The following is a 26,105-nucleotide window of genomic DNA, read 5'->3' on the forward strand; positions in this document are numbered from 1 at the left end:
GAGAAATTTGTTGATATTCAGCATGATAAAAAACATAATTAGGTCTGTTCTGGTATTAAACTATGTCATTGTTTTATGCATTCAATGTGTTTATGTGTTAAGTGATTTGAACAAAAAAATTCCTTGTATTTGATTCTGTTTTCAGAGATTGGTTGCTGCTAGAGATGGGCATGAACTGGAAAAATTGTGGTTCAGTTGGTTCATGGTTTGGTTGATTTCCCAAACTGTTTCATGGTTCAGCAAGTACAGGATGGTCGTTTTCGCACTCACCTCCAGCCGGCGCGACCCCCCTCTTCACCGCGCAGGATCTGCGCGGATTTCGCACTAAATGCCGCGGAGCAGCCTTTTGCGCCAGAAACTCCCATCGCAAAAGCCGCGCAAACGCCAAACTGCTTTTTGGCGATTTACGTTTGAGCGGCTTTTGCGACGGGAATTTCCGGCGCAAAAGGCTGCTCCGCGGCATTTAGTGCGAAATCCGCGCAGATCCTGCGCGGTGAAGAGGGGGGTCGCGCCGGCTGGAGGTGTGTGCAAAAACGACCGATGTGTAGAACAGCCTCCTCATGAGTTAGATGCCAAACTCAACAGGAGTCTTCAGCAGGCTCTCCACCCACCCACCAAGTTTGACAAAGCTTGAATTTTAAATGCCCAAGTTATAGCCCCCAGAGCATGTGCCCCCAGGAAAGCTCAGCTTTAGCTCTCTCACAACTATTAACTCTTCTCTCTTTGTGCCACAAAGTGAAAGCAGCTGACTCAGGATGTCTACTCCCATAGAACAGAATGGCAGCTCCTCAGTTGGCTCCTTGAGCTGCCTATCAAGCTATGGACTACTTCTCTGGGTGTTTCTAGGGCTCCCAGAAGTCCACCCCCAGCATTGCCTAGGAATTGATTGAATTTGCAGCAGGCAGTCTTGCAAACAAACTGCAAAAATGAAATAAGTGATACATGGGGAAAATGGGTTTCATTTTTGAATCGTTGATGAAATTCCACGAATTCGTTTGAAACACAGTATGAATCAGCCTGATTCATGCGTGAGCTGTGATTCATTTATTGGTTTGTGCCCATCCCTGGTTGTTGCAAATAGAAAAGAGATAGTTATGGAGAGACTGAAGGGTTAATACTGTGTTGCATTCAGACAAAATTTTCCATCAGAAGAACAGAACTTTTCTGCCTTCCCCCTTCCATTGCAGCCAACTGTGCAGCCCACAAACACTACTGCTACCCCATGAAGTGCTATCCCAGGGGGATAAGAAGCCCTGGGGTGGGGTTCTGCAGCAGGAATGGGAAAATGATATGGTAGATAGGATTGCTTTGACTTAACGTTATGGTTAAGTGTGCATTTTTCATTAAATAAATTGGAATCACTTATTTTAAGATACACATTTTTACTTGTTCTGTTGTGCTTAATTCTTAATAAGCCTCTAGTCACCTCACAGTGTATTTATGGAGTTTATAACAGTTGCAGCAATTTTTACCAATATGTATATAATAACATGAGAGTTGTTACACGTGCTTATGAAATGGTTGTTTCTAGGTACTGTGGAAAAATCAAATCTACATGTGTGCATTTGCAATGTATGCATAGTGGTGTTTTCTTATGTGATAACTTTGGTATGTGTTAACATGACTAACATCTTCACCTGGTTTCTGAGCTGCTCAGTTCTGCAGTTTGGAGATGTTTACGGAGCCCATTTAACAAGGCTAGGCTAATGGTTTCTCACTAACATCAAGTTCCAGTAATCCAAGTGGTATCTTCAAAAACCTTCCTTCATGGACATTCATGGGATATGTCTTGTCTACGGGAACTTGTGCTTATTAAATATATTGAAAAGAGTAGTAACATTGTAACAACCCTATAGTTTTAATCTGTAATGGAAACAAAGCAATGTTTTCTTTTAGTACTCAGAAGTTGATTCAACTGAAGAGCATTCATGCTACCTACTTTGAAATAGGTATTGTTTTTAAACATACCGAATGTTTTCTCTGTCAAGGCAAGTATGTAGCAATCTAGAGTTTAGCCATGATAGTCTAGTCAGTATTAGCTAGAAATGAAAAACTTTGTGGGACTCAATACACAACATGGGGTGTTTGCATGCATTATTATTTGTTTCATTTAGATAATTAAGGTATAATTTCATTTTGCAACATTTATTAACCATACAGGCTAGGAAACTTACCTTAGTGTGAATGGGGGTAGCTTTTTAAATTTGCAGTAATTGGCAACTATTGATAAAGCATGATGAAACTTATATACATGCAGGATTTTTTGTGCTTAAAGGCTTCACTTTAGTATTGGCTTATGTTGATAACAACAATATGCCATGTGGCTTTCTAAAAATGTGTGATGAACTGAGTGTAAAGTGCATCCCACTGCCCTAAGGTTCAAGACGTTCCACTAGCTAGCACTTACCCAGGCTGAGGAGAGAGCACTGGAGTCTCATGATATCATTGTTGCATTTGGTTTGTACAGAGAGAGAGCACAGGTGAAGCCATAGTGATGCTCCAGAGTAGCGGATCTGCAATCCCACATCAGATCCCCGAGGAGAGAAATTCTGCAAACCTTCCCTCCCTCAGTACTGTAACAAACTCACAGCAATGACTCTGCTTATCTTTCAGCTTCTTTCTTTTCATACTGAAGCCCACTTGGTCCCTCCAGCTAGTCAGGAAGTTTACCCTTCTCCACAACCACTTTTTGGAAATTTGCAGAACTCTTATTGTGTAGAGGTCTATACATTACGTTGCCTTTTGTCATATAGAATAGACTGTTTCATGTTGCAACGATTAAAGCATGCAATGGTACTTCATGGTATTTGTCATGACATCATGCTCGTCGTATCCACAGAAACCTCTGACAGCTCAGCAAAAGATCTGTCCCCAGGTTAATTTGGAAATGCACTAATGTATCTCTCCATTGAAGGCAAAGAAAATTACAGTGGAACTGTGCATTATGAAAAAAAATGGGGCTTCGAGTAAAAACAGCAGTCCCATGTCAGGTTCTCTTCCCCACTGCGTACACACACCATGCAATATGCAGAACAAAGTGAGTCCAGTGGCTCCTTTAGGACCAACGAAGTTTTATTCAAGACATGCTTTTGTGTGCACACGCACACTTCTTCAGATAGAAGTAAAGGTGCCACTGGATTCAAACTTTGTTTTGCTGCTTCAGACCAACACAGCTAGCCACTTGAACCTCTAATGTGCAGTTCAACATACTCCATTTCCTGACGTTATTACAATTGCATGGCAACAGTGGCAGCCCACCTGGCTGGACGCCCACCCACCAGCTCCTTCCCGCCCCCCAGCAACAACAGAAGCTCTCCTGCCTGCCCAGCAGTTTGCTTCCCTCAATGACAACAGGGTCATCGACTCTCCCACCTTACTCCCTACCTACAGCTTTGCAGCCTCAGTACAGGTACAGACAAAGCACATGGGGGGGAAGGAGGATTTAAAACTCTCAGAGGTGCTTTTTTTTAAAAAAAAAATCCAGATTTTTCTCCATGTCATGGGGAGGGTCTCCCAAATTTGCAAAACTTTGTTTTCAATCAGTGTGGCCCCAGTCCACAGATTTAGGTATCCACAGAATAATATGCAGAAGGGTATCCCATGAAGTATTGCATATGGGATGGCATGGCTTTCCTTGGGATTAAGATTACTTAGTGTTTAATTGAAACTGTGACTGATTTTGCACTAGGGCTTGTTCTGAGTGGAGAGCCCTTTTGTCTGGGGCTTCTCTCCATTTTCACACAAGTTGCCCCAGAGCTTCAAATTGGCGTGCTGTTCTCCCGTGGCAAGCAGAAACTGCTTGGAAGAAGATCCTGCTGGCTGCAGAAGAGCACCGCGCCAACTCCCAGCTCCGGGGCAACTTGTGTGAAAATGGAGAGAAGCCCCAGGAGCAAAAGGGGTCTCCGCCCAGAACAAGCCTCGTGCAAAATTGATGTCTGTTTAGGTCTTTGAGGAATTTCGCAGAACTGAGGCTTTATTTCAAAAGATGAATCTGAGGAAATTCTAATAGAGTTTACTTATTACTTGTTCTAAGACTGCAGAATTTGCTAGAAATTTTGGTAGCTATTGTCTGGGGTGTACTTGCAAACAACTGAGGAGCTGGAATTCATATTTTTATTGAGTGATAATTTCTGTTACAGATATTGTATACTGTATAACAAACTAATTTAATGGCCTTTTCAGTAGTTCTCAATTGGTGAGTCTTACTGAACAAACTGGGTTTTTCCAGATTTCAATGATATTTCATGAGTGTCTCATTTCACTAAACATGATTTTCTGCAAGCCAAACTATTTGCAAGTAATTCATATTGAAGCCAGCCTGCCTCTGTGATAGATGAGGTAATCAATGTAACATTTCAAATTTGATGAACTAAAATGAGAAAATCATGTTTCTTCTTATAAATATCTGTACTAGAGATCTATTCTATTCTGATTTCCTCAACCAGTTAATCCTGTTGGGGTGTTTAGAATTTTGAGGTAGAATAGTGTACCACAACAAAATGGCAGTCATAGGAGGCTGGACAGATTACAAAATGGCTGTCAAGGATTGGGAGATTCTAAGCTAAGCATCCTGCTATGATGAGAGCAGGTATTTCCAAATGGGCATCCCTACAGACCCAAAGGTATTTCCAAATGGGTATTTCAAAGGTATGTCCAAATGGGCATTCCTACAGACCCAAAGGTAACGGTCTCCTGACTTTTTAAATTATGAAAATCAGCAAATTTGAACAGAGAAACAGCAAGGGAACTGTTATGTTTCAAAAACATAAAGGCACCCAATGTCTGTTTGACTGTGACTCTGTGGATTCTTTCAGTTTTCCCAGACTTGGCTGAGGATGTAATTGGTAGTTGTTTTGGAGTACCATAAGCACCTTCATGTTGTGATGAATATTAAGATGGAACTGCACAGTGCTATATTTTTTGTATCCCCAAAATCCTGAAGAGCAGGTTCCTTTGGATTTTCTTTGCCAGTAAAGGTCTTACAAGACTATTTGATAGATCCCACATGTTTTAGTATGCATTTCTTGCCTCCCTCCCCAAAATGCTGTTCTAACGGATCCCCTGTTCCCCAGGAGCAGCATTTTGATGGGATTTTGAAGAGAGGAGGTGCCAAAAAAACTGTGTTCTGCCAATAGATATCCTTCCATCAGAGTGAGAAGTTCTGATTTCTCCCTACCTACCATTCTTCCTGCACTGCATCCTGTGTAATTCCTTGGTCCCCCATATTTCAGGAGAGGCTGGAGTGGGGAAGGTCATAGGGAATTGCAGTGGAAAGAGGAAATCAGCAAAGGCCTGCTCCATTTACTCCTTTATGTTTATTGCTCTTTGGATCCAAGCCTATGTTTAAAAGACTTTTTAAAAGAGATCCATGATATTTGGGATCAAAAACTTCATTGGGAGTTTTCGCCTTTATTTCAAAGTAACCTCGTAGTTACTAGTCTGATTGAAAAATCAGTTCTGTGTAGTATACCTGATCTACCTACTGGGCAAAATATAAGTACTTACTTGGTGCCCATATTGTTTTCCCCAGCACATCTAGTTGCAGATTCAAGGGGGTAATGTAGATTGGGGAAAGTATTTTATATTCCTATTCTATTAGTGATCTCTCTCTCGGCTTGGCTTCGCGAACGAAGATTTAAGAAGGGTGCAATAGTCCACGTTTGCTGCAGGCTCACTAATAGGGTGCTATTAGTGATAGCACCCTAATAAACTTATCAGGCCCACGTGGCTCCTACAAAGTAAAGGGAAAAAATCAGAAGCTCTGATCATAGATTTCTCATGTCACATCTCTTTTTAGCCATTAGATAGTAATGCTCCATCCACTGAATTACATCCCTTTGAACATCTGAATCAATTAACCCAGAGCTAAATGCAGCATTAATTTAGAAGTTTCCACTGTATGGTAGAAGTTAATTATAAAACAGTTCATTTGCAAGAAGTAATAGGCATTGTTCTTTTTTTTTGACAGAACCATAAAATTGGTGAACAAATGAAACACAGTCTTTCAGAGTGCAATGTAATTTGGCTTTTCTGTCATTTCTCAGTGGTAGAGCATCTGCTTGGGAAGCAGAAGGTCCCAGGTTCAATCCCCGGCATCTCCAAAAAAGGGTCCAGGCAAATAGGTGTGAAAAAGCCTCAGCTTGAGACCCTGGAGAGCCGCTGCCAGTCTGAGAAGACAATACTGACTTTGATGGACCAAGTGTCTGATTCAGTATAAGGCAGCTTCATATGTTCATATGTTCTCTATTGTGATCATGAAGTGAGAAATTAATTCTCATTATCTTTGGGGTTAATACAGATTGATATCTGACAATTTCCAGTTGGAATGGAATAAATATATGGCAATATTGGACAGAGAATGGGACATATATGTTTTCCAGACTGGCTTGCTCTTCAAACAGGTGCAGGGAAAGCAAATGAATTAGTCACTCACTGACTTCTGGTATAACCTTGTAGGGACTAATGCATTGCCCACATTTTTCCTGGTTTAAGCAGCGGAGCTATACTGTGTGCTCAGTGGATTTGCATTTTATACAAACAAGCTAAAGTCTGGGAGAAATTCAACAGGAGCAGCTTTTCCCAATGCTGCAGTGGTATGGTCATGCATATAGGTTCCGCCCAAGGCTCTTAAAAGGATAGAATCTCTACTAAAACCAAAGAAACCCCCCTAAACAATAGCACTCCAATTTCAATAGTAGGAATGTTTTTTTTAACTTTCATGATAAGAAAGTACCCTAAACAATTATTTTAACTAAAAATGTAATAAATAATATAACATTAGAAAGGAAAAATAGGGGGAAAGACAGATAATTTTTAAAGGTTTCTTTAAAAGTTAGCAATGATTGAATGGGCCAGATCTCAATATATGATCTGGTATCAGCAGTCATTTCCCTCCCCCTCCCCCGCTTTCTGATGACCCTGAAGTGGGGAGGGCCTCCAAACTAGGGGATCCTCTGCCCCCACTGGGAATTGGTAACCCTAGATCCATTCAGGTTATGCTTGATGTGGCACTACATCACTCGCATGTAGTTGGAAAAAACTCAGGAGTCCTGATTTACTTCCAATTTGAATGGAATTTACTTTAAAATTGTAGTCCATCTGTTTTCAACTGGAGATTCCCTTTGAAATCACCACTGAGGTCAACAGTGATATTTCCTGGCGGATTTAATTGTTCTGTTGGAGATTCCTCAATGTTGCCATTCTCCTCTCAGATTTTTGTTCATTTATTTTCTTGCATACAGGCAGACAGACCTGTTTGTCCTATGTAGTCAGCAGAAGAGCAGTCTTGACAGGTGATGGTATATATACCTTTGGAAGAGTCCAAAAGCCAGGGAAACAGCACTGGAAGACAGCAATGAAGTGAGGCACCCAGGGCTTTTTTTTGTAGAAAAAGCCCAGCAGGAACTCATTTGCATATTAGGCCATGCCCCTGATGTCACCATCATTTCACATAGGGCTTTTTTGTAGGAAAAAACCCAGCAGGAATCATTTGGATATTAGGCCACACCCCCTGACAGCAAGCCAGCCGGAACTGCGTTCCTGCTCAAAAAAAAGCCCTGGAGGCACCAAACAGCACTTAATCCTCATTTTCCCACCATTTATCCATCACTTGATCCACCTATAGCCCTGACCAAGATAGCCCAGGCAAGCCCAATCTCATCTGAGCTTGGAAGCAAAGCAGATTCAACTCTGGCAACTACTTGGATGGGAGACCTCTTTGGAATACCAGTATTCAGATGACAGGGGCAGGTTTTATTCAACTACTTCTCTGAATATCCTTCTGGTCTCCAGTAGCAGTCAGTCACCGGAGGTTACCATGACTTCCAGGTGTGTGCACACACATGCACACACAAAATATAATTTTGACAAGGAAGCTGACATATAAGAACTATGATTAACATGAGAAGCTGGCTCTGTTGATGCCATTCCCAGTGGATTGACACTCATTTGCCCCTATTAAGTACTTTTTATAAAGACAGGTTGTGTCAGTAGTGCATCCTGTGTTATTGCATTTTACTTTGCTTGGGCTAGTGCTGCTACTGATTGTCATGTTTTTACTTCCATATACACATGTTCAGTGAGGACAAATCTTTCTTAATATGTCTCTTTCCTAGCTTTTGTATTACAATCTGCTCTTTCCTCACTGTTCTTTACTCAAATGCATCTAACCAAATCTGAAGTTACATTTTTATAGTACCTCGTTATACTGAATCTGCTTTTTATACCACTTACTTGCTTTACTTAGTTGCATTATATAAAAATGATTAGTTCTGCATGTGCCTACAGCTTTGGATATTTAATGTAATCAGCGACAACTGGACAACAGTTATAAAAGCCTTTGAAATTTATTTTGGAAGCTGAGTCTGCACAAATACCCTTGCACATATTCCATTGATTTTCACTTTGGAGAGCATGAAAGGAATTGCTCATACTTTCCACAGCTGTGGCTGATTTCCAACCTCATTTCAGGGTTCCCTGCCATACCTATTTCTTTACAGAGTAAACAATGGCAACACAGTGTGAACAGAAGTCTAAAAAACAACTGTGTCAGAAATACATAACGCTTATGACAAATTTACAAAAGTCTATATTATATTGTGCAAAAGCATCCAAAATTCATTCCAAAGAGATAAATCACATAGGTCGTTTTCGCACTCACCTTAATCAGCAGCGACGACCCTCTTCACCGCGCAGGATCTGCGCGGATTTCGCACTAATTGCCGCGAGGCACCCGGAAGAGCTGGAAAGTCCCGGCGCTTTTGCGGCACAAACGGAAACTGCTTTTTGGCGGTTTTGGTTTGCGCCGCAAAAGCGCCGGGACTTTCCGGCTCTTCCGGGTGCTCCGCGGCAATTAGTGCGAAATCCGCGCAGATCCTGCGCGGTGAAGAGGGTCGTCGCTGCTGATTAAGGTGAGTGCGAAAACGACCATAGAAAGCATAAAGTCCCAAACAAAAACACAGTTCCCAAGGATGACTCTGGAAAATTCCAAAAAATCTATAAGGAGTACTACTACTCAGAAATAAATTCTAAATGGAGTCCTTCCACTGATGTCGGCTTCTGAAGGAGAAAGTCTTGCCGTCACGCAATCACCTGCTTAAATCACGTTCCACTGCATTTGCAGCTTCTTCACAAGCCAACTGACAAAGTCCCCAAACAAAGTCTCAAACGCCCATATTATGTATTTCAATTGACCTATTTCTTTGGCAGGCATATGTATTTGAGGAAATTTTGTATTATTTTTGTAAAGGAGGGCCCAAATCATAGGTCAAAGACCCTCTTCCTCCCCACATAAAGCATTTGAAAACTAGTCCTTGGACCAAGCATGGTAAGAAGTATCCAGTGCTCTATTTTTAATTGAGATCTCAAGTACCTCCTCTTTTATGCACACACAGCGTCTTTCACTTTGATTGTCCATATCAAGTAGCTGAACTTTTTTTACTGCCTTTTTACATGTACAGCTGAAAGCATGGGGTTAAGAACACTAAAAAACCTTGCATTGCAAAAATAGCTTTTATGTGCGAACATACAAGAATTATTACAAGATAACGTTTACTCTCTTATTGGACTATTAGTGGGCACTGTCACTTGGTAAGCTAACTAAAATTGACTACGTAAGTGAATTTCATTTGCAAGTAGGATGCTAAGTACACTTTGAAGAAAGACCATACCCCCACCACAACAAGAGAGAAATCTTACATTTTTTCTTCTGACTCAAACAATCTTCTGTACAGCTCACTTTATACTACCCCGAAAGCTCCTCTATCTCTCTCCAGTTTAAAAAGACAGGACTGAGAGGGGGGGGGCATTGTCTAATATGGAAGCTAGTCTAGCCTGCCATTGTACATCACTCTTTCTGCACATAAAAGCATTGTGTCTTCCAATGCAGCACTCCAACTATCAGTGGATGCTGGGAGCTCACCTTGCAAGCTTCATTTTCACACCTGTGCCAGTGCACTGGTACTTTTGCCATTTGAAAGCCTTACAAAACTGAATCACCATCATAGAGGCAAAAATAAGAAGCCCAAATTCTTTTATTGCATTAATTCAAAGTCAAAGCAAAAAACAAACACAGAATCATAAAATCACAGTGTTCCAGTTACAGTATAAAATTCACAACCATACTAAAGGCAATGATAATAATAACCCTGCCACCTTTTGTTTTACAAAAAGCTTTTTTCCTGCACACCCAAACCAGGTACAACAGCGCATTTAGGTTTCAAAAGGTTGCTGCCTGATTCTGCAAGAATTCAATTACGATGGTACAAACAATAACACCACTGCTGCAGCAGTGACTGGTGCTCAGAATGTATCAGCAAGCATCCCTTTCCAGATTCTTGGGATGCAGAACTTCAATTGCTTGCAAAGTGATGTCATTGGAAGCATTCATCTTTCCTAATCCCTGCCATGGCAGGCCTTTAACACATGCCTTTTCATGGCACTGCATAAGTGGCGCTCATCCATCCAACAGTGCTATTGACTGTTATCACATCATTTCTCGAGGCAGACTTGACTGCTGATGTTCTTGGAATGAGGGGCAAAGAGGCTACAAGGCTGCCCCAGGCCTTGGCTGGCAGCCTGATCAGATCCTTCATCTTTGCTTTTTCCTCCCTTTGCTTATGGTTTGCTTAGAAGAAATGCAACCATGGAAGGATAATTATGGACAGGCTCCGTATGTTTACAGAGGAAGAAAAGAATAAGCTTTTTGGTCACCCACTAGTTATGGGTGGGTTTTTATAACTTAACAATGGCAAAGTACGGTAGATAGCCATCATGCAGCAGTACATATGTGCTGTAGAAACAGAGTCTCCAGCAACTGGCAACTGGACTAGATAGCATGTTAATGATGGTGAATGCAGGACAGAATTCTGGGAATGCCAGCTGTGGCATCAGTGTACTGCCATAAGTTGTAGCATTGAGTTGGTAAGAAGTAGCTTCTGCACTGGATTCATAATAGCTTCTGTACTGGATTCCCAATCAGTTTAGAGCATTCAAAACTTCTAAAAGGTTTTAGTATCCTGTCCTCAGGGCTGTAGAAACTGAAGATGCCAATTGAAAAATCATCATGGAATAAGGAGGTGTAGCGGAACATTGAGAGTTCACTTGTCATGCCATTTCTGGTGAAAATCATGTCACCAATCCTTTGACACTTGGGACCTTGATCATGTTGTTTTGAAAGGCAGCACTCAGACTCCAGACAGTTTAAGAGATTTTTTTTAAATGAACAAAACACATTAGCTACTAGTCAGTGGTAAAAGAATAGTTCTTGCTGCCCTCTGCTGCTCAGTCAGGAAATCAAACTGATAAATTCATTGAGTGGGGGATAATTCTTGTCCTAATGATGGTGTAAAAATGAAAACTGTATAAAGAATTAGGGCCAGAGAACTGCCTCCCAATCAGATGCTGCTGATTTGCTTCTATACCATCAGTGCTGGGGGTGAGGGTCAATGGAATGGAAAGATGCTCAATTGTGAATAAAATATATCTTGATAGGTTTAGGTTCCCATCTTAATGCCTGCTGTGCAAAAGAATTGCCAGTGCTAGTAATTTACTGTGTAAGACAAGATGGAATTGCCTGAATTTATTTTTTCTTCCCTCTATTAAAAAAAGAAAAAGAAAAGACTAGTGCTGTCAGAATTGATAGCACTAATTATCCCTTTGGGTGAGCATCACATGCTTACCTGAGATGCTATATGTAGTTCCTGTCTCCTTAATTACCCTTTTTTAAAGGTGCAAGGAGAGCTCAAAAACCTGTTCCCATATGGAGGCGTGTCAGTACTATATCCCTAGTTTCCTTGACACAGGCTGGAGGCCATAGGATTGCATATTTGTCTTTATTGTTTCTGCATATTTCCAGATTTGGCTTTAAAATGCAAAATTGGCTTTAAAATGCAAAGTCAGTATTCATGTACAGTTAATGGCCATTGTATAACATTTTTGTTTTTGTATAACATTTTATGCACATGAAAGAAGAAAGTAATATAAAAAACCTAGAGATTTTTCTCTGTTTGTACAAAATGGCATGCTTGAAAGCAAATTAAGTATTTGTTGTACGCAAGTAGATGCATCCTAAACCCTGACACCAGTGCCACAACTATGCCAATGCATCTCTAAAATAGGCTGGTACAATGCTTAATTTTCATCTTAAACCCGTTTGAGCCAGGGCTTAGAAGGGACTGTAATAATCTTATATAATAATATCTGGGCACTTATATTTTTTAAATAAAAAAGCAAATAATATTTTATTGTATCGTCAACACACAATAATCCTTTGGAAGACAAGCTGAAAAGGAGGAATTCAAACAACCAGTGTGTGACAACTCTCAGATCAAGCCAGACATTTTCTACCGTGAAATCTCCGTCTCCCATTTCCTTTGTTTTTGTTTCATCCTTTCTCTCCTATTATTTGTGTGCATTTGTGTTATCAGTGTGATACGTCATTTCCAACACTTTGATCAGTTTGTGCCTTTTCCTTCCCTTTTTCCTTCACAATTCTTCCAGACTGATCGCATAAACCCAGATGACATAGATTTAGAAAATGAGCCCTGGTATAAATTCTTTTCAGAGCTGGAGTTTGGACGCCCGGTAAGTGAGGCTAGAATACCAAGGTATAAAATTTAAATAAAATAAAAATTCACACAATATAGATCAAAATATGCTTAATTGTATTCAGAAGTAATAACTGGAGCACTCCATCATTAGTATTTATGTATGTTTTTCTATATTGTGGTGGGTATATGTGTAATATTTACACGATATTTCATTTTCTGGGAGGGAAAGTCCCTCTGAAGTCAGTAGGGGTGTTAATGACCAGTAAAACTGAGCTATCAGTGAACTTTCATTTTAGATTTTTATAAATATTCTTTAACACATTGAAATTCTGAATATCTCAATGCTAATTTGTTGCTAATTGCTTAGACAGTTATGCTAGGTAGCAGGCAGCTCTAGCTGCAGAACAGAGTTATTCGGACGCATGGCTGCTGGATTTGGTAGCATGTATGGTGCCTATTGGTACCTCCCTGATGTCAAAGGGAGCAATTTTCAGCAGGGCTTTTTTTGTAGCAGGAACTCCTTTGCATATTGGGCCACATACCCCTGATGTAGCCAATCCTCCAAAAGCTTACAGGGCTCTTATTGCTGTAAGCTCTTGGAGGATTGGCTACATCAGGGGTGTGTGGCCCAATATGCAAAGGAGTTCCTACTACAAAAAAAAGCCCTGATAATCAGATATTTTACAACTTTAATGAAAGAAGTAAAGTGGGCTTTTAAATTTCTGTTCCAGAAACCTAAACATACCTTCATATAAGGCTGGCATTAATTCTGTTCTCTGGTGTTTGGAAGTGATATTTATTATTATTCCTCTGAAGGAATATCTGCAATTCATTTGAGGAATGCAGTCTTATCTTTCTTGCTATTCTTTAGCTGCATTTTGTTCAAGCCCAAAGAAATGGAGTTTGTGCAGAGTATCAGCAGCGCCTGGATAGTTTGGAACCCTACCCAAAGCTGTTATCCTCACCCTGAAAAGACCAAAGCAGCACTCATTCATATCTCAAATGCTTTTTCAAACATTCTTCTGTCTTCTTACATGTAAAGCTGCTGTAAGCTTTCCAGGGCTAGTGGACAGTTACTGTCACACATTCTTCACCACAGTCCATATTCCCTTCCCCTCTCCCCCATTTTGTTTTGTTTGTGTCACTCTTGTGGTCTGTCATCACTTGGTTTCTAACTATGTCACCTTCTCCACATGTTTCATTCCTTGCTGCCATTGATTCTTCTCCATTTCATCTCTGCAATTCTACTTAAATGATGCAGCCTCCTAAAAAGCTCTTGGATTATGTTCAAGACAGTCCTTCAGGTCTTTCCAATGAGGTAAATTAAGCATGTTTCTTCTATGGTTGATTTAACTAGGAAACAACATTTGGTTTTGTTTATGAGTTCTCTGTGGTTTGGTTACCATGTACATCACTTGGTTGTCACCAAAATTTACTTAAAGTAAACCCCAAAATGAATTGGGGGAGGGGTGAAATGTGTCTAAGAATCATAACTGAAGTAAAGCACCTATAAATTTGGTGGGTTGTCTTCGTAATTGATCTGTAATTCTGATTTTTTTTTTCCCTGCTCACTGCACCAGTAGTTTGCTCCTACTTAAATTGCAAGACGTTATTCTTAACCTAGAAAAGTTATTCTTAAACTATCTCTTAACATTCTACAAAATGTTTGTTACTGTGCTCATTCAGTAATGCTAAGATTTCCTCAGATGTCAAGCAACTTTATAAATCGAATAAAATAAATAAATATTATTCAAAATTATTATATTCCCATCTCTCTGGTTTTAAAAATGATTGTTTTATTTATTTAAAACATTTATTAGGTACCTTTAAAACATTTATTAGATAAATTCCAGAACTCAAGGTGGCTTACAATATAAATAAAATGCACAGGCAGTTATTAAAATGTGGAGTTCACTGCCAAAGGATGTAGTGATGGCCACATGAATAAATAGCTTTAAGAGGGTATTAGATATATTCATAGAGGCTAGATTAAACAGCTTTAACAGGGTATTAGATAGATCCATGGAGGAGGCTAGGTCTATCAGTGGCTTCTAGCCATTTGACCAAGAGGAACCTCCACATTCAGAGGCATTAAAACTCTTACTGATTTCGCACACAGCTTACCAAGCGGTCACGTTCCTGTTCTCTGCGCAGCATCTGTCGGATTTCCCACAATCTGCGCCGGAGTTAAAGGAAGTGTCGTGGCTTTCGCATAGCAAACGTAAACTGCTAAAACCCAGTTTACATTTGCTACACAAAAGCCTCAGCACTTCCTGTAACTCGGCGCAGATAGTGGGAAATCTGACGGATGCTGCGCAGAAAACAGGAACATGACCATGGGGTAAACTGTGTGCGAAATTGGTCTCTGAATCCCAGAGCCAGGATGCAACATCAGGGGAAAATTGCAGCCTTTATGTCCTGTTGTTGGTTCTCCAGAAGAACTGCTTGGCTACTGTGTCGGACAGGATGCTGCACTAGGTGGACCACTGGTCTGATCCAGCAGAACTCTTCTTATGTTCTTAATGGTTGTTCTTTTTTAAAAAGCACACACATAAAAGACCACAATTTAAAATCTCCAATGATGATTGTCAATAGATTTAAAAAACCCAAAATTAATCAAATGTGGTCCTAAATAAAACTGACTTTACCTGCCTCCTCAAAACTGAAAATGAAGCAGCCAGGCGCACCTCACTGGGGAGGCCGTTCTATAATCATGGGGCTGCCACCAAAAAGACTCTCCTGTACAACCACCAGATAAGCTTCTTTGATTGGTGGGACAGACAGGAGGAGCTGTCCTTGTGATCATAATCCTCAGGAAAGAACATATGGAAGAAGATGGTCCTTCAGATATCTCTTTCTCAAGCCATGTAGGGCTGCAAAGGGGAGGGGGGAAATACCACTTTGACTTGGGCTTGAGACAACATTGGTAGTCAGTGTAATTGCTGTTGTATGGGGGTCACATGTTCCCAGTAGCTGGCCCTAACCAGAAGTGCAGCCTCAGCATTCTGCTCTAGTTGCAGGTTCTGAACACTCTTCAAGGGTAGCAGTTGCTTACAGCTATTGTTAATAAAGTATTCTATATTTGTAGCTTTTTAGAAGGAAATTGTTGTTCAGTGTTCAAATAATTGGTATTTGTATACCCAGAACCGTTCTTGAATATATCCTGTATTCAGATTCCCAATTACATTCAGTTCCTGTTGTGTTTGTTTGTGACTATGCTATCTGTATTATTGTGCTAGGTGTCAGCTGTGGTAACAGGGCTGAGTCAGCAATTGATATAGGTAGGCATCTGTTGGTGCCAGTGAACCGATGAGGGGGGTGGGGCTCACTGGCAAACAGAGCTTCAAAATCGCTGTCTAACATCACAACACACAACATGGGTGAAGCAGTAGCATGAGCTCACTTATTCTTAGTTCTCACTCTGGTCTCTCCCTTTTAGTATAATGGACAATGGAGGAGGACAGCATTCACAGATACTCTGGGGCCTGAGTCTCAGACTAGACATTACAGTTTACACAGGTGGGGGGCATGTCCTGGCTTGTTGCTGCACGGAAGAACAGGCTCTCTTACCTTTACAGTGCTTCATTGTTCTGGAACACTGTGAGGGGGAAGGAGGGGCTTCCAGCTTATCTCCTGTTCCATTTTCACCAGCAGAAACAGCCATGGAAGTCTATTCATCCCTTTCCCAAGCTACATGCATCTTTCCTAGAGAAAAGGGCAAACCACCAAAGAAAGGGGCAAAAAGAAGGAGCCAGCGAAATGGCAAACAGTCCCCCATGGCTATTTCAACTGGGAAAAATAGTGCAGGAGGAAGCCAGTAACCCCTCCTCTCCACTTACAGTACTTCAGACCTGAATGGAGAAGCAGAGTGCTGAAAAGGTGAGATCCATGTTCTTCTGTGTGACAGCAAGTTGGGACAGGCACCCATGTCCCCCCATCTGTGTAAATTGTAGCCTCTTTAACCTGAGAATCTACTAAAATCTACTGGCCCTGTGAGATAATGCAAAATGTACTCAAAGAACAAGTGTGACCTCTAGAGTGCCTCACCGTTTTTCAGTTGGACCTTTTTTTATTGCAGTCATGTTAAAGAGGTATAAATGAGTACAGTTCATCAAGCTCTGCTCCCTCTTGTTGAAAGTAATTAGCGTTACCTAGATGCAGTGTAACAGCAGGCTGCTCCCTGTAATACATTTTGAAGATATGTTTTGATGTATGATTTTAGCAGTACATAGTGTGAAAATTCTATTTTCAGTCCCCTCAGGTCATCTCTGAAATTACATAGCCTGAATGTAAAATATGTTTAACATGTGAATGACATAGTTTTGTGTCCATGAAATGATGCCCTGGGGATAACATGATTCTTTTTCTAGCTCCCACAAACTACTACTGTGTGCATCTAATTTGGGCTGGAGCTTTGACACCCATTAAGTGACTAGATTAAAAATAGTTGTCACTAAGGGCTGAACTTATATTCACAAGTTTGAAGTATTTGCATTCCCAAAGAGCATTCAGCAGCCATTTCTTCTTAAGCAAAGAAAAGTCTTGAGGTCAGCGTGACGATCTCTGCTCTTAACATGAAGCTTGAAAGGTCAAGTGGCTGTATAAGTTATAGATGTCTAAGCTATGTTTACAGAGAATTTCCAGTTTTGTTTGACATTAATACTTCGGTAAGTAACAGGAGGATATTTTGTAAGTCTTATTCACGTTTTTAAAAACCCTGTTGGAGCTTTCACTGTTTAGCCATTATAAACAATCGTGTATCTAGTTCTGTTTCTGAATTTTTGTCTCCAAGATGAAATAAGGGCTCTGCAATGGACTTCGAAAGCTGCCCAGCCTCTTTTATGAAATGGCCCAAATTCTTCTGGAGGTATTAACGATGATAACTTGATTTGTTAACTTATGTATAGATTCTCTGCATGGTGATTTGTTATGAATGATGGCAGTGGAATATAGAATAAAAGTTTAATGGAATCACTTATTTGTCTCTCCAGACTTCCTTGTATTACAGTCCAACAGACAGAGGCCTGGATAGACCTTCTAGGTAAGAAAAACTTGATGAATTTATGCTTTTTTAATATAAGCCTTTATAACCAGAAAGAGACATCCAGACATCCATATCCTGATTCTTATTCAAAAGTAAGTGCAGTTGGCCTTCTTCTGACAGGAGGGAATACAAACTCCACCCCTTTTTCTTTCCTGCTGGTCAGATTAAATTGAAGGTTCTGATTAGGGGTTCCCATTTCAGTGCAGATCTAGAAATCTGTCCATGTACTTCTGTGTTTGAATCTAAAGACTGAGATGTATAATTTTTTCAGATGCTATACATCATGAAGCATCTGTGGTCTGCATTTTCATTATATCCTAGCACAGGATTCTTTAGTGTAAGCGAATTGTATGTGCACAGTTTTTGTGTAATCTGCATTTTTACAGTATCAAATACTTCAAAATAAGGCTGTATTTGTTACTATTAGCCATGTTAAAATGTAGCCCATTGGCTGTTGAATTTTATATATATAAAGGTATTGTCAGCAGGATTGGTTCTGATTTGTACAAACTGAGAACTGGCTTCTAATTGTTCTGCAACACTGTGTAAAGGTCATAGGATTTGGAAAGATGAAAGAAGCAGCAAACATCAAGAATAATTAGTGTCATTACATAGATAAATTATTGCTCACTTTCTCCTTTGGCCTGGTACCAGCAGCAAGTTAATGCTAAAGAGAATGAGAATAGACCATGCACATTCTCTCTGCATTTTGTGGAGGGGGGTGGTGTTTGATTGGTATGGAACTTTGAACAAGTTACACATTCTCAGGTCAAGGTGGCCCCACTGTAGGGAAACAGCCCCCTGGGCCACTGAATCTCCTGGACTTTTGCCAGGGGCTTTAATGGCCAATCTGACCCTCTGCTTTGAGTCTGCTGGTGGGAGAAAGGTGGCCTATCAATGAAGTAAATACATAAAACAAATAAACTGGTCGTAGGAACAAGATGCTGTTAAAACCATGTGGATCCATCTCACCAAAGAGGCACACAGAGGCATAATGTGGTAATGGGCTTCTTTATTCAGGCACTGCCATAATACTCTGTCTTGATCACCACTCCACTGCCTTCTGGTCATCCATTACATATTGCAGGATGGGCTTCATGCTGAAGGCTAGTCCCACTTTGCTGTATGTTGTTTACAGCTTGGCCCAGCAAACCTAGCCTGTCTGCACACACATCAGTTCTCACTGGAGCAATGAATTAGCCTCATTCTCTTGACTGTACTTGCCTCTTCTGCTTCACATCCCATCTTTTTAAGTAGGAGTCTTCACCTGAAAACCTCCCCCATGCTAACCCCAGCCACATCCTTCCGACTGTTGCAATGGGATATGCCTCCCAGAACAACCCCTTTTCCTCCCAATGGGTGCACACCACTCAACACTTCTGACTCCATTTCTTATGGGCTAGGGGACCTCTTGTCATTGGGGTTAGTCCCTTCACCCTGGCAGGTTGGGTTGTGACCTGGTATATAACCCTAGGGATAGAGAAAGGGGTTTTTGTTTCCTTACTGAGCCATGCTTGTAGCACTCCAATGCAGCTAGAAGAAATAAAGACCCTTTAGGATGGAGGTTGCAGGTAGGAGGGGCTGCATAATAGGCAGCTGCCGTTGGGAGGAATGGAGGAAGGAGACATCAAGAGAGCAAGGAGCACTGGAATGGAGCTTATAGATGTCATCCTGCCGCCTCCACACTGTTTGCTACTACTTCCCCATCTGGAAACAGCCTGACCGATTTCTCAGTAGGCTTGTTCTGGTCTCAGAGCCCTTTTCTCCCTGGCACTTCTGTCCAATTTCACACAAGCTGCCATGGGAATGCGACTTGCCCTACCTCTTTCCTGTGGCAAGCAGAAACTGGTTTTCAGAGGATCTTTCTTGCTGCAGGAAAGAGGCAGGGCAAGTTGCAGCCCCATGGCAGCTTGTTCAAAATCGGACAAAAGCGCTGGGAGAAAATGGGCTCCAAGACTGGAACAAGCCTAGTGAGAAGTCAATACCTATGTTTTATATGTCATAGTGATGTTATGTCACCTCTCTATTGGCCATTTGTAATCTGTACGTACAGGGCTTTTTTTGTAGAAGCCCAGCAGGAGCTCATTTGCATATTAGGTCACACACCCCTGACACCAAGCCAGCTGGAACTGCATTCCTGTGTGTTCCTGCTCAAAAAAAGCTCCTGCTCAAAAAAAGCCCTGGGTACGTAAATAATGCAGTAATATATGCATTAGATTTCTTATTCTTGCCTGAATACTGTTGCTTCAAGAGATCTTGGTCTTGTATTAGCTATTCTTCGATTGAAATCAAAATAAAACAGCCAATACTGTAATACCCTTATGTAATTGTGGTGCAGCTTCATTTGAAATATTGTACAGGGCCGGATCTGGGGGGGGGGGGGGGCGCTGACAGAGGAGGGGTGGCAAATTGGACATGGAGTCCATTGTATTCTATGGGACCATAAGACAAAATGGTCCAAAAGGGGGCATCATTTTTTAATTTTGTCCCCCCTCAAAAAACATGTAGATCCGGTCCTGATATTGTACGCAATTGTGGTCGCTATATCTTTAAAAAGGTATTACAGATCTGGGAGAAAAGTAGAAAGAAATGCTGCCAAGATTATTAGGGGGCTGGAGCACCTTTCCTTATGAGGTGAAGCTGGATAATCTGGGACTTTTCAGTCTAGAAAAAATATGGCTAAGAGGAGATGTGATTGAGGTTTTAAAATTATGCATGGAAGAGAAATAGTTGATAGAGGGCATTTTTTTATCACTCTCCCATCATAGTAAAAAAACACCAATGAAATTGTTGGCAAATAGGTTGAGGACAGGCAAAGGCAAGTACTGTATTTTTCGGACCATAAGACGCACTCCCCCCCCCAAAAAAAGTGGGGGGAAAGTGTGTGCGTCTTATGGTCCGAAGGTACGTACCTTCGGGGGGGGCAATCCGCTGCCTCTGCCTCCGATCCGGCGCTTCCCCCGCGCCTGCCTGCCTGGCTCCATCTTCTTCAGGCAAGCGCTGGGATCACTCCACGTGGCCCCACCGCAAACCCAGCGCTTCACAAGCGCCAGCTGTGGAAGGAGCAGCGTGCTTCCTCCTTGTCTGTCTGCCTGGCTCCACCTCTGATATTTAAAGCAAGTGCTGGGATCGGAGGGTGGAGGAACTGATCCCAGCGCTTGCTTTAAACATCAGAGGTGGAGCCAGGCAGACAGACAAGGAGGAAGCACGCTGCCCTCTCCACAGCCGGCGCTCGCAAAGCACTGGGTTTGCGGAGGGGGCGGGTGCTTCCTCTTTGCCTGTGTGCCTGGCTTCAGCTGTGATGTTTAAAGCAAGTGCTGGGATCACTCCCTCCACCCTCCAATCCCAGCGCTTGCTTTAAACATCAGAGGTGGAGCCAGGCAGACAGACAAGGAGGAAGCATGCTGCCCTCTCCACAGCCGGCACTCGCGAAGCGCTGGGTTTGCGGAGGGGGCGGGTGCTTCCTCTTTGTCTGTGTGCCTGGCTTCATCTGTGATGCTTAAAGCAAGCGCTGGGATCGGAGGACAGAGGGAGTGATCCCAGTGCTTGCTTTAAGCATCAGAGGTGGAGCCAGGCAGACATACAAGGAGGAAGCACGCTGCGCCCTCCGCAGCCGGCGCTTGCGAAGCGCTGGGTTTGCGGTGGGGCCACGTAGAGCGATCCCAGCGCTTGCCTGAAAAAGATGGAGCCAGGCAGGCAGCCGCGGGGGAAGCGCCGGATCGGAGGCAGAGGAAGCGGATCACCCCCCAGGAGGAAGGTGCGTCCTATGGTCCAGAGAGCCTTATGGACCGAAAAATACGGTACTTCTTTATTTAATGAGTAGTTAAACTGTGGAATTCCCTGCCAGTTGCGGTAGCGATGGCCACAAGCACAGAGCTTTACAAGGGGTTTAAATAGATACATGGAGGAGAGGTTCATCAATGGCTGCTATAACCTTGATGATTTAAGGGAACCTTCATATACAGCAAATGTCTGATTACCAGTTCTGGGAGTTAGCAGCAGAGGAGGGCCTCAGCCTCTCTACCCTCTTTGTGAGTACCTCCAGGGCAACTGGTTGACTGGTGGGTGAAACAGGATGCTGTACTAAATGGACCACTGGTCTGATCCAGCAAGCTGTGCTTGTGTTCTTAGGAAGAGAGAGACTACAATATCAATGGAGAAGTCTGTGAACCTTGCTTTGCTTCAAGATTGCAGCCTCCTGCTGTAAAATGCCATCGGGTAGTTAAGACTCTCTTTCACGTTTTCCCATTCAAAAGTTAAAGGAAAACTACCTCATTGTTGCAGGAAACTGCAACTTTATTCCTATAGGCTGTTTCATGCTTTTTGTGCAGTCAAGAATAAAGACAGAACATGCAAAAAGGAACTCATGCCAGTTTAAAGAGCAGGGGAAACTTGAAAACCTAGAGAACTGGCAAGATTTTTGCCATATTATGGGTTGGATCCCACACAGAATTTCTGCTACTGCTAAAATTCTTGCACAAGCAGAAATACAAGAAAAATACTGTGATAGCTGCTTGCACTCAGTTGTACTTACTGAGTAATATTGCTGGTTTCGTTTTGTGTGTGTCTCAGTTTGTCCCTATAGCTCCAACTGCACATCAGAACTTACACTGCTTGTTTCCTTAGTTCTGCAAGCACTGCAAGCGACTACAGGAAAAGGAGGAAGTCAGAACCTGCAGTAACCCACCAGAGGGCACACAATGAGCAAAATGCAAACCGGGCTAGTCTGGGCCGTACAGATACACAGAGCACATATACTACCCTTAGAAAGCCTGTCACTAGCTCTTCTCCATCTTCTCCGTCAAGAGCAAAAGGTAAGAAATAAACATATTTGCAAAGAAGGAGCAGTGTAACTACATATTCTTGTGTTTAAAGTGAAAGGTGGTAATGTCGGTTGATGCTTGCTAAATGCTATTAACCAATCAGAATTTACTGTTCTTCCCAAAGCCACCAATTACAGGCAACACGGTTAAATCCCAGGTTTATATATTGTCCTCTGATATGAATATTTTAAAAGGTTTTCCACATGTCGATTCCTTTAGCCTTTCTGTTGTTGCTGCTGTTGCAACCAACTTAGTCAAAAGAAGACTGTAATTTATAGGGTTATCAGGTCTGTGTTGGAAAGTATCTGGAGACTTTGGAGGTGGATCCAGGAGAGGGCAGGCGTTAGGGAAGGGAGGGTCCTCAGCATAGTACAATGCCACAGAGTCCACCCTTCAAAGCAGTCATTTTCTCCAGGGGAGCTGATCTCTGCCAGCTGGTGATCAATTGTAAAAGTGGGAGAGATTTCCAGGCTCCACCCTAACAACCCTAGCACTGATTTATGACATTGCAATTGCATTTAATCTGTTGCCTTATTGACAGAAAAGAGCAAGAATTATATATTTTAAGAGTTTCTGTCATGAGCAGTGTTTAAATCGAAGACACAAATCTCAAATATATATGTTTCCATCATGACACGTGGATGAACTTCCATCATCTAATGGTTCTAATTCTTCTCAAACTGTCTTGTCTTTTAAATAACTAAAAAAACCAGAAAATCTCTTAAATTGAAATTACTGGTTTCCTGAAATGTTTACAAAGTTGTGCTGCTAACACAGGATGCTACTGTGTTGGAACTGCTACTTCTAATCAGCTCCCTATCAGAGCAATATTTGCTTATTTAGGCATAGGCATGTTCAGTTCAAGATTTTTCTTTTACTGGCTAGTTATAACAATTGTTTAAATTTTCAGTTAGACTATCTTGCCCCAAATAATGCAGCTACTCTTTGATATTTGCAAATTCTGTTTCCCTACAGTTATGTGCTTTTTAGAATAATGCTGTGGTTTGACCTCAGTCCATGCTTTATTGCTGTTTTTTCCTCCTTTGGAAATCATGGTGGATGGGGGGAATCTTCTTTGAATAACCAGAGGTCAGTCTTTCTGAAACTTCAGAGGTCTTTTGAGTAAAGGCACCAGGAGCTAGGCTGAAAATTTAGTGCCTCTACCTCAAAAAACAGCCCCCCCATAGCCCTGGATAGTTTCCCCATAATGGAGCTGAAGGCATTTAAGGGTGTCACAGTCCCTTTAAATGCATTCGTGAAGCTGCAACTTCACCCAGAATGCCATTTAAAGGCAGTGCACTCTCTTTAAACACCATTTAACTGCAGCTATTATGTTTTCCTCAATAATCCTAAGAGCCCCGTGGCGCAGAGTGTTAAAGCTGCAGTACTGCAGTCCTAAACTCTGCTCACGACCTGAGTTCGATCCCCAGCGGTAGCTGGGTTTTCAGGTAGCCGGCTCAAGATTGACTCAGTCTTCCATCCTTCCAAGGTTGGTAAAATGACTACACAGCTTGCTGGGGGGAAAGTGTAGATGATCAGGGAAGCCAATGGCAAACCACCCCGTAAAAAGTCTGCCATGAAAACGTTGTGAAAGCAACGTCACCCCAGAGTCGGAAATGACTGTTGCTTGCACAGGGGACCTTTCCTTTCCTTTTCCAATAATCCTGATTTTTTCAGAATTATCTAGGATTGGCTATTCTTGATAATACAAACACACACACCATATATCCAGCTGAAAGAATAGCCAGTAAATACCAATAAGGTATTTTCTGTCTATTTTTTCAGCTCGGATAGAGTCGAATGCACATCCCTAGTGCTCAACTACAACTTTGTTTCATCTTCTGCACTTTGATTATGTATATCTTGTATTAGTGCTGAATGCTTGCTTAGGATCAATAACTACTTCCTTCTCTTTGTTCTTTCTGGCATATGCTGATTATTTTTCTCCTATCTTTTTGAACTTGTTAATTTCTGGCAATGTTTCTTTTTCACCATGCTGCTCTGTGGATTATAAAGGTGGGGACATTAGCAAACCATATTCATCCCTTTCCAGTTATTCAGTGCCCAACCACAGCACCTCAAATGAATCAGATTGCTGTAGTAGGACTTATGGACAGCGTTTGGCTGTCCCAAGTGACTCAAGAAGAGCAATCAGCTACAAAAATGGCTGGCAAATGGCCCGCCAAAATGCAGAAGTCTGGAGCAGCACAGAAGAAACTTCCTCTCCCAAGCGGAAATCTCGTAGCTGTGATGACCTGCTAGCAGATGAACACTGTAATTTTCCTGACCCTCAGAATAAGTCTGAAAGCATGGTGTCTCTGTTATGCGAGGAAGATACCAAAAGTGGGTCTTCACTTACCTGGGCCTCCCCGTATTCTGAGAGCCGAGGTTCAAGTAGGTCAAGAGCCCGTCATCGATCAGCACATGATGCCCCTGGGTTCCTCAAAATGTATAAAAGAATGCACCGCATCAACCGTAAAGACTTGCTCAATTCTGAGGTGATTTGTTCTGTAAAGTCCAGAGTATTGCAGTACGAAAAAGAGCAACACAGAGCCCTTTTACAGGGCTGGAAGGAATCCTCTGCTGAGGAAGTGCCCAGAGATATGGTGCCCAATAGAATATCTGAATTTGAAAAACTAATTCAGAAGTCCAAATCAATGCCAAATTTAGGTGACGAAGCATTATCCACAGTGACTCTCCTTGAACTTCCTAAAAATGGTTTATGCTCAAAGAGGCGGTTTTCTATTGAGTCCTTGCTGGAGGAGGAAAATCAAAGTAGGCATGTTGCTCAGGTACAAAGGAACTGCAAATCTAAAACTTTGGTGCCAATTCATATCGAAGTGACCAGTGAGGAACCGCAAAAATCTCAGTTGGAATATTCAGACAGTGACCAAGATGGAGTGGTCTCTGACCTCAGTGACTTCATACAGATAGAAGGCTCATCTTTTTGTAGTGAAAGTGATTTTGATCACTTTTCTTTTACATCTTCTGAAAGCTTTTATGGATCAGGCCACCATCATCATCACCATCACCATCATCACCACCATCACAAACATCTTATCAGCTCCTGCAAGGGGAGATGCCCAGCATCCTATACACGCTTCACTACAATGCTGAAGCATGAAAGGGCTAAAAAGGAAACAACTCCCGAACACCCTAGAAGACAAGACTCTGACCCTGGCCTCTCTAAGATAGCATTCCTAGTCAGCCCAGTGCCTTTCCGGAGGAAAAAACCCACAGTCCCCCAAAAGAAAGCTGAAAAGACTAAATGCAGATCTTCTGTCTTTGAAGCCCTGGACTCTGCTCTGAAAGATATCTGTGACCAAATCAAAGCAGAAAAAAGGAGGGGAAGTTTGCCTGATAACAGTATATTGCACAGACTTATTTCTGAGCTGCTTCCAGACATTCCTGAAAGGAATTCCTCCCTTAAAGCTCTTAGAAAGAGCCCCATTCATGAGCCTTTTCACCCACTGCCTCAAGATGGTGCTATTCGTTGCCCATTGTATGAATGTGGAAGGTTACCTCTTAGTGCCTCTTACCAAGACGTGGATCCAATGAACAACAGCAGTCAAGAAAATGATAGTGTACTTGGTTTCCAAGGTGGATTTTCTCCTTTTTCTCTTTATGCTTGTAATCTGAATCATTCATCTTTATCCCATATTGTTTTCAGTTCATTGGCACTGCATTCAT

At 41.9% G+C, this 26,105-nt stretch overlaps 1 protein-coding gene across 10 annotated transcripts in view; it reads left to right on the forward strand.

Annotated features, from left to right (window-relative positions):
- The window catches only part of SORBS2 (sorbin and SH3 domain containing 2), a 224,856-nt gene that overhangs the window by 169,386 nt on the left and 29,365 nt on the right, over positions 1-26,105 (forward strand). For 4 of the 10 annotated variants that reach the window (XM_060246435.1, XM_060246437.1, XM_060246438.1 and 1 more), the window contains 3 exons: positions 17,540-17,589; positions 22,219-22,406; positions 24,432-26,015. In XM_060246435.1, coding sequence (XP_060102418.1) covers positions 17,540-17,589; positions 22,219-22,406; positions 24,432-26,015 — 1,822 coding nt within the window. Of the gene's footprint in view, positions 1-12,498; positions 12,583-13,809; positions 13,867-17,539; positions 17,590-22,218; positions 22,407-24,431; positions 26,016-26,105 lie in introns of all 10 variants that reach the window. The other 6 variants (XM_060246434.1, XM_060246443.1, XM_060246440.1 and 3 more) reach the window with 3 other exon arrangements.

This window comes from Heteronotia binoei, chromosome 9 (genome assembly GCF_032191835.1).
Source record: "Heteronotia binoei isolate CCM8104 ecotype False Entrance Well chromosome 9, APGP_CSIRO_Hbin_v1, whole genome shotgun sequence".
Lineage (NCBI taxonomy): Eukaryota > Metazoa > Chordata > Lepidosauria > Squamata > Gekkonidae > Heteronotia > Heteronotia binoei.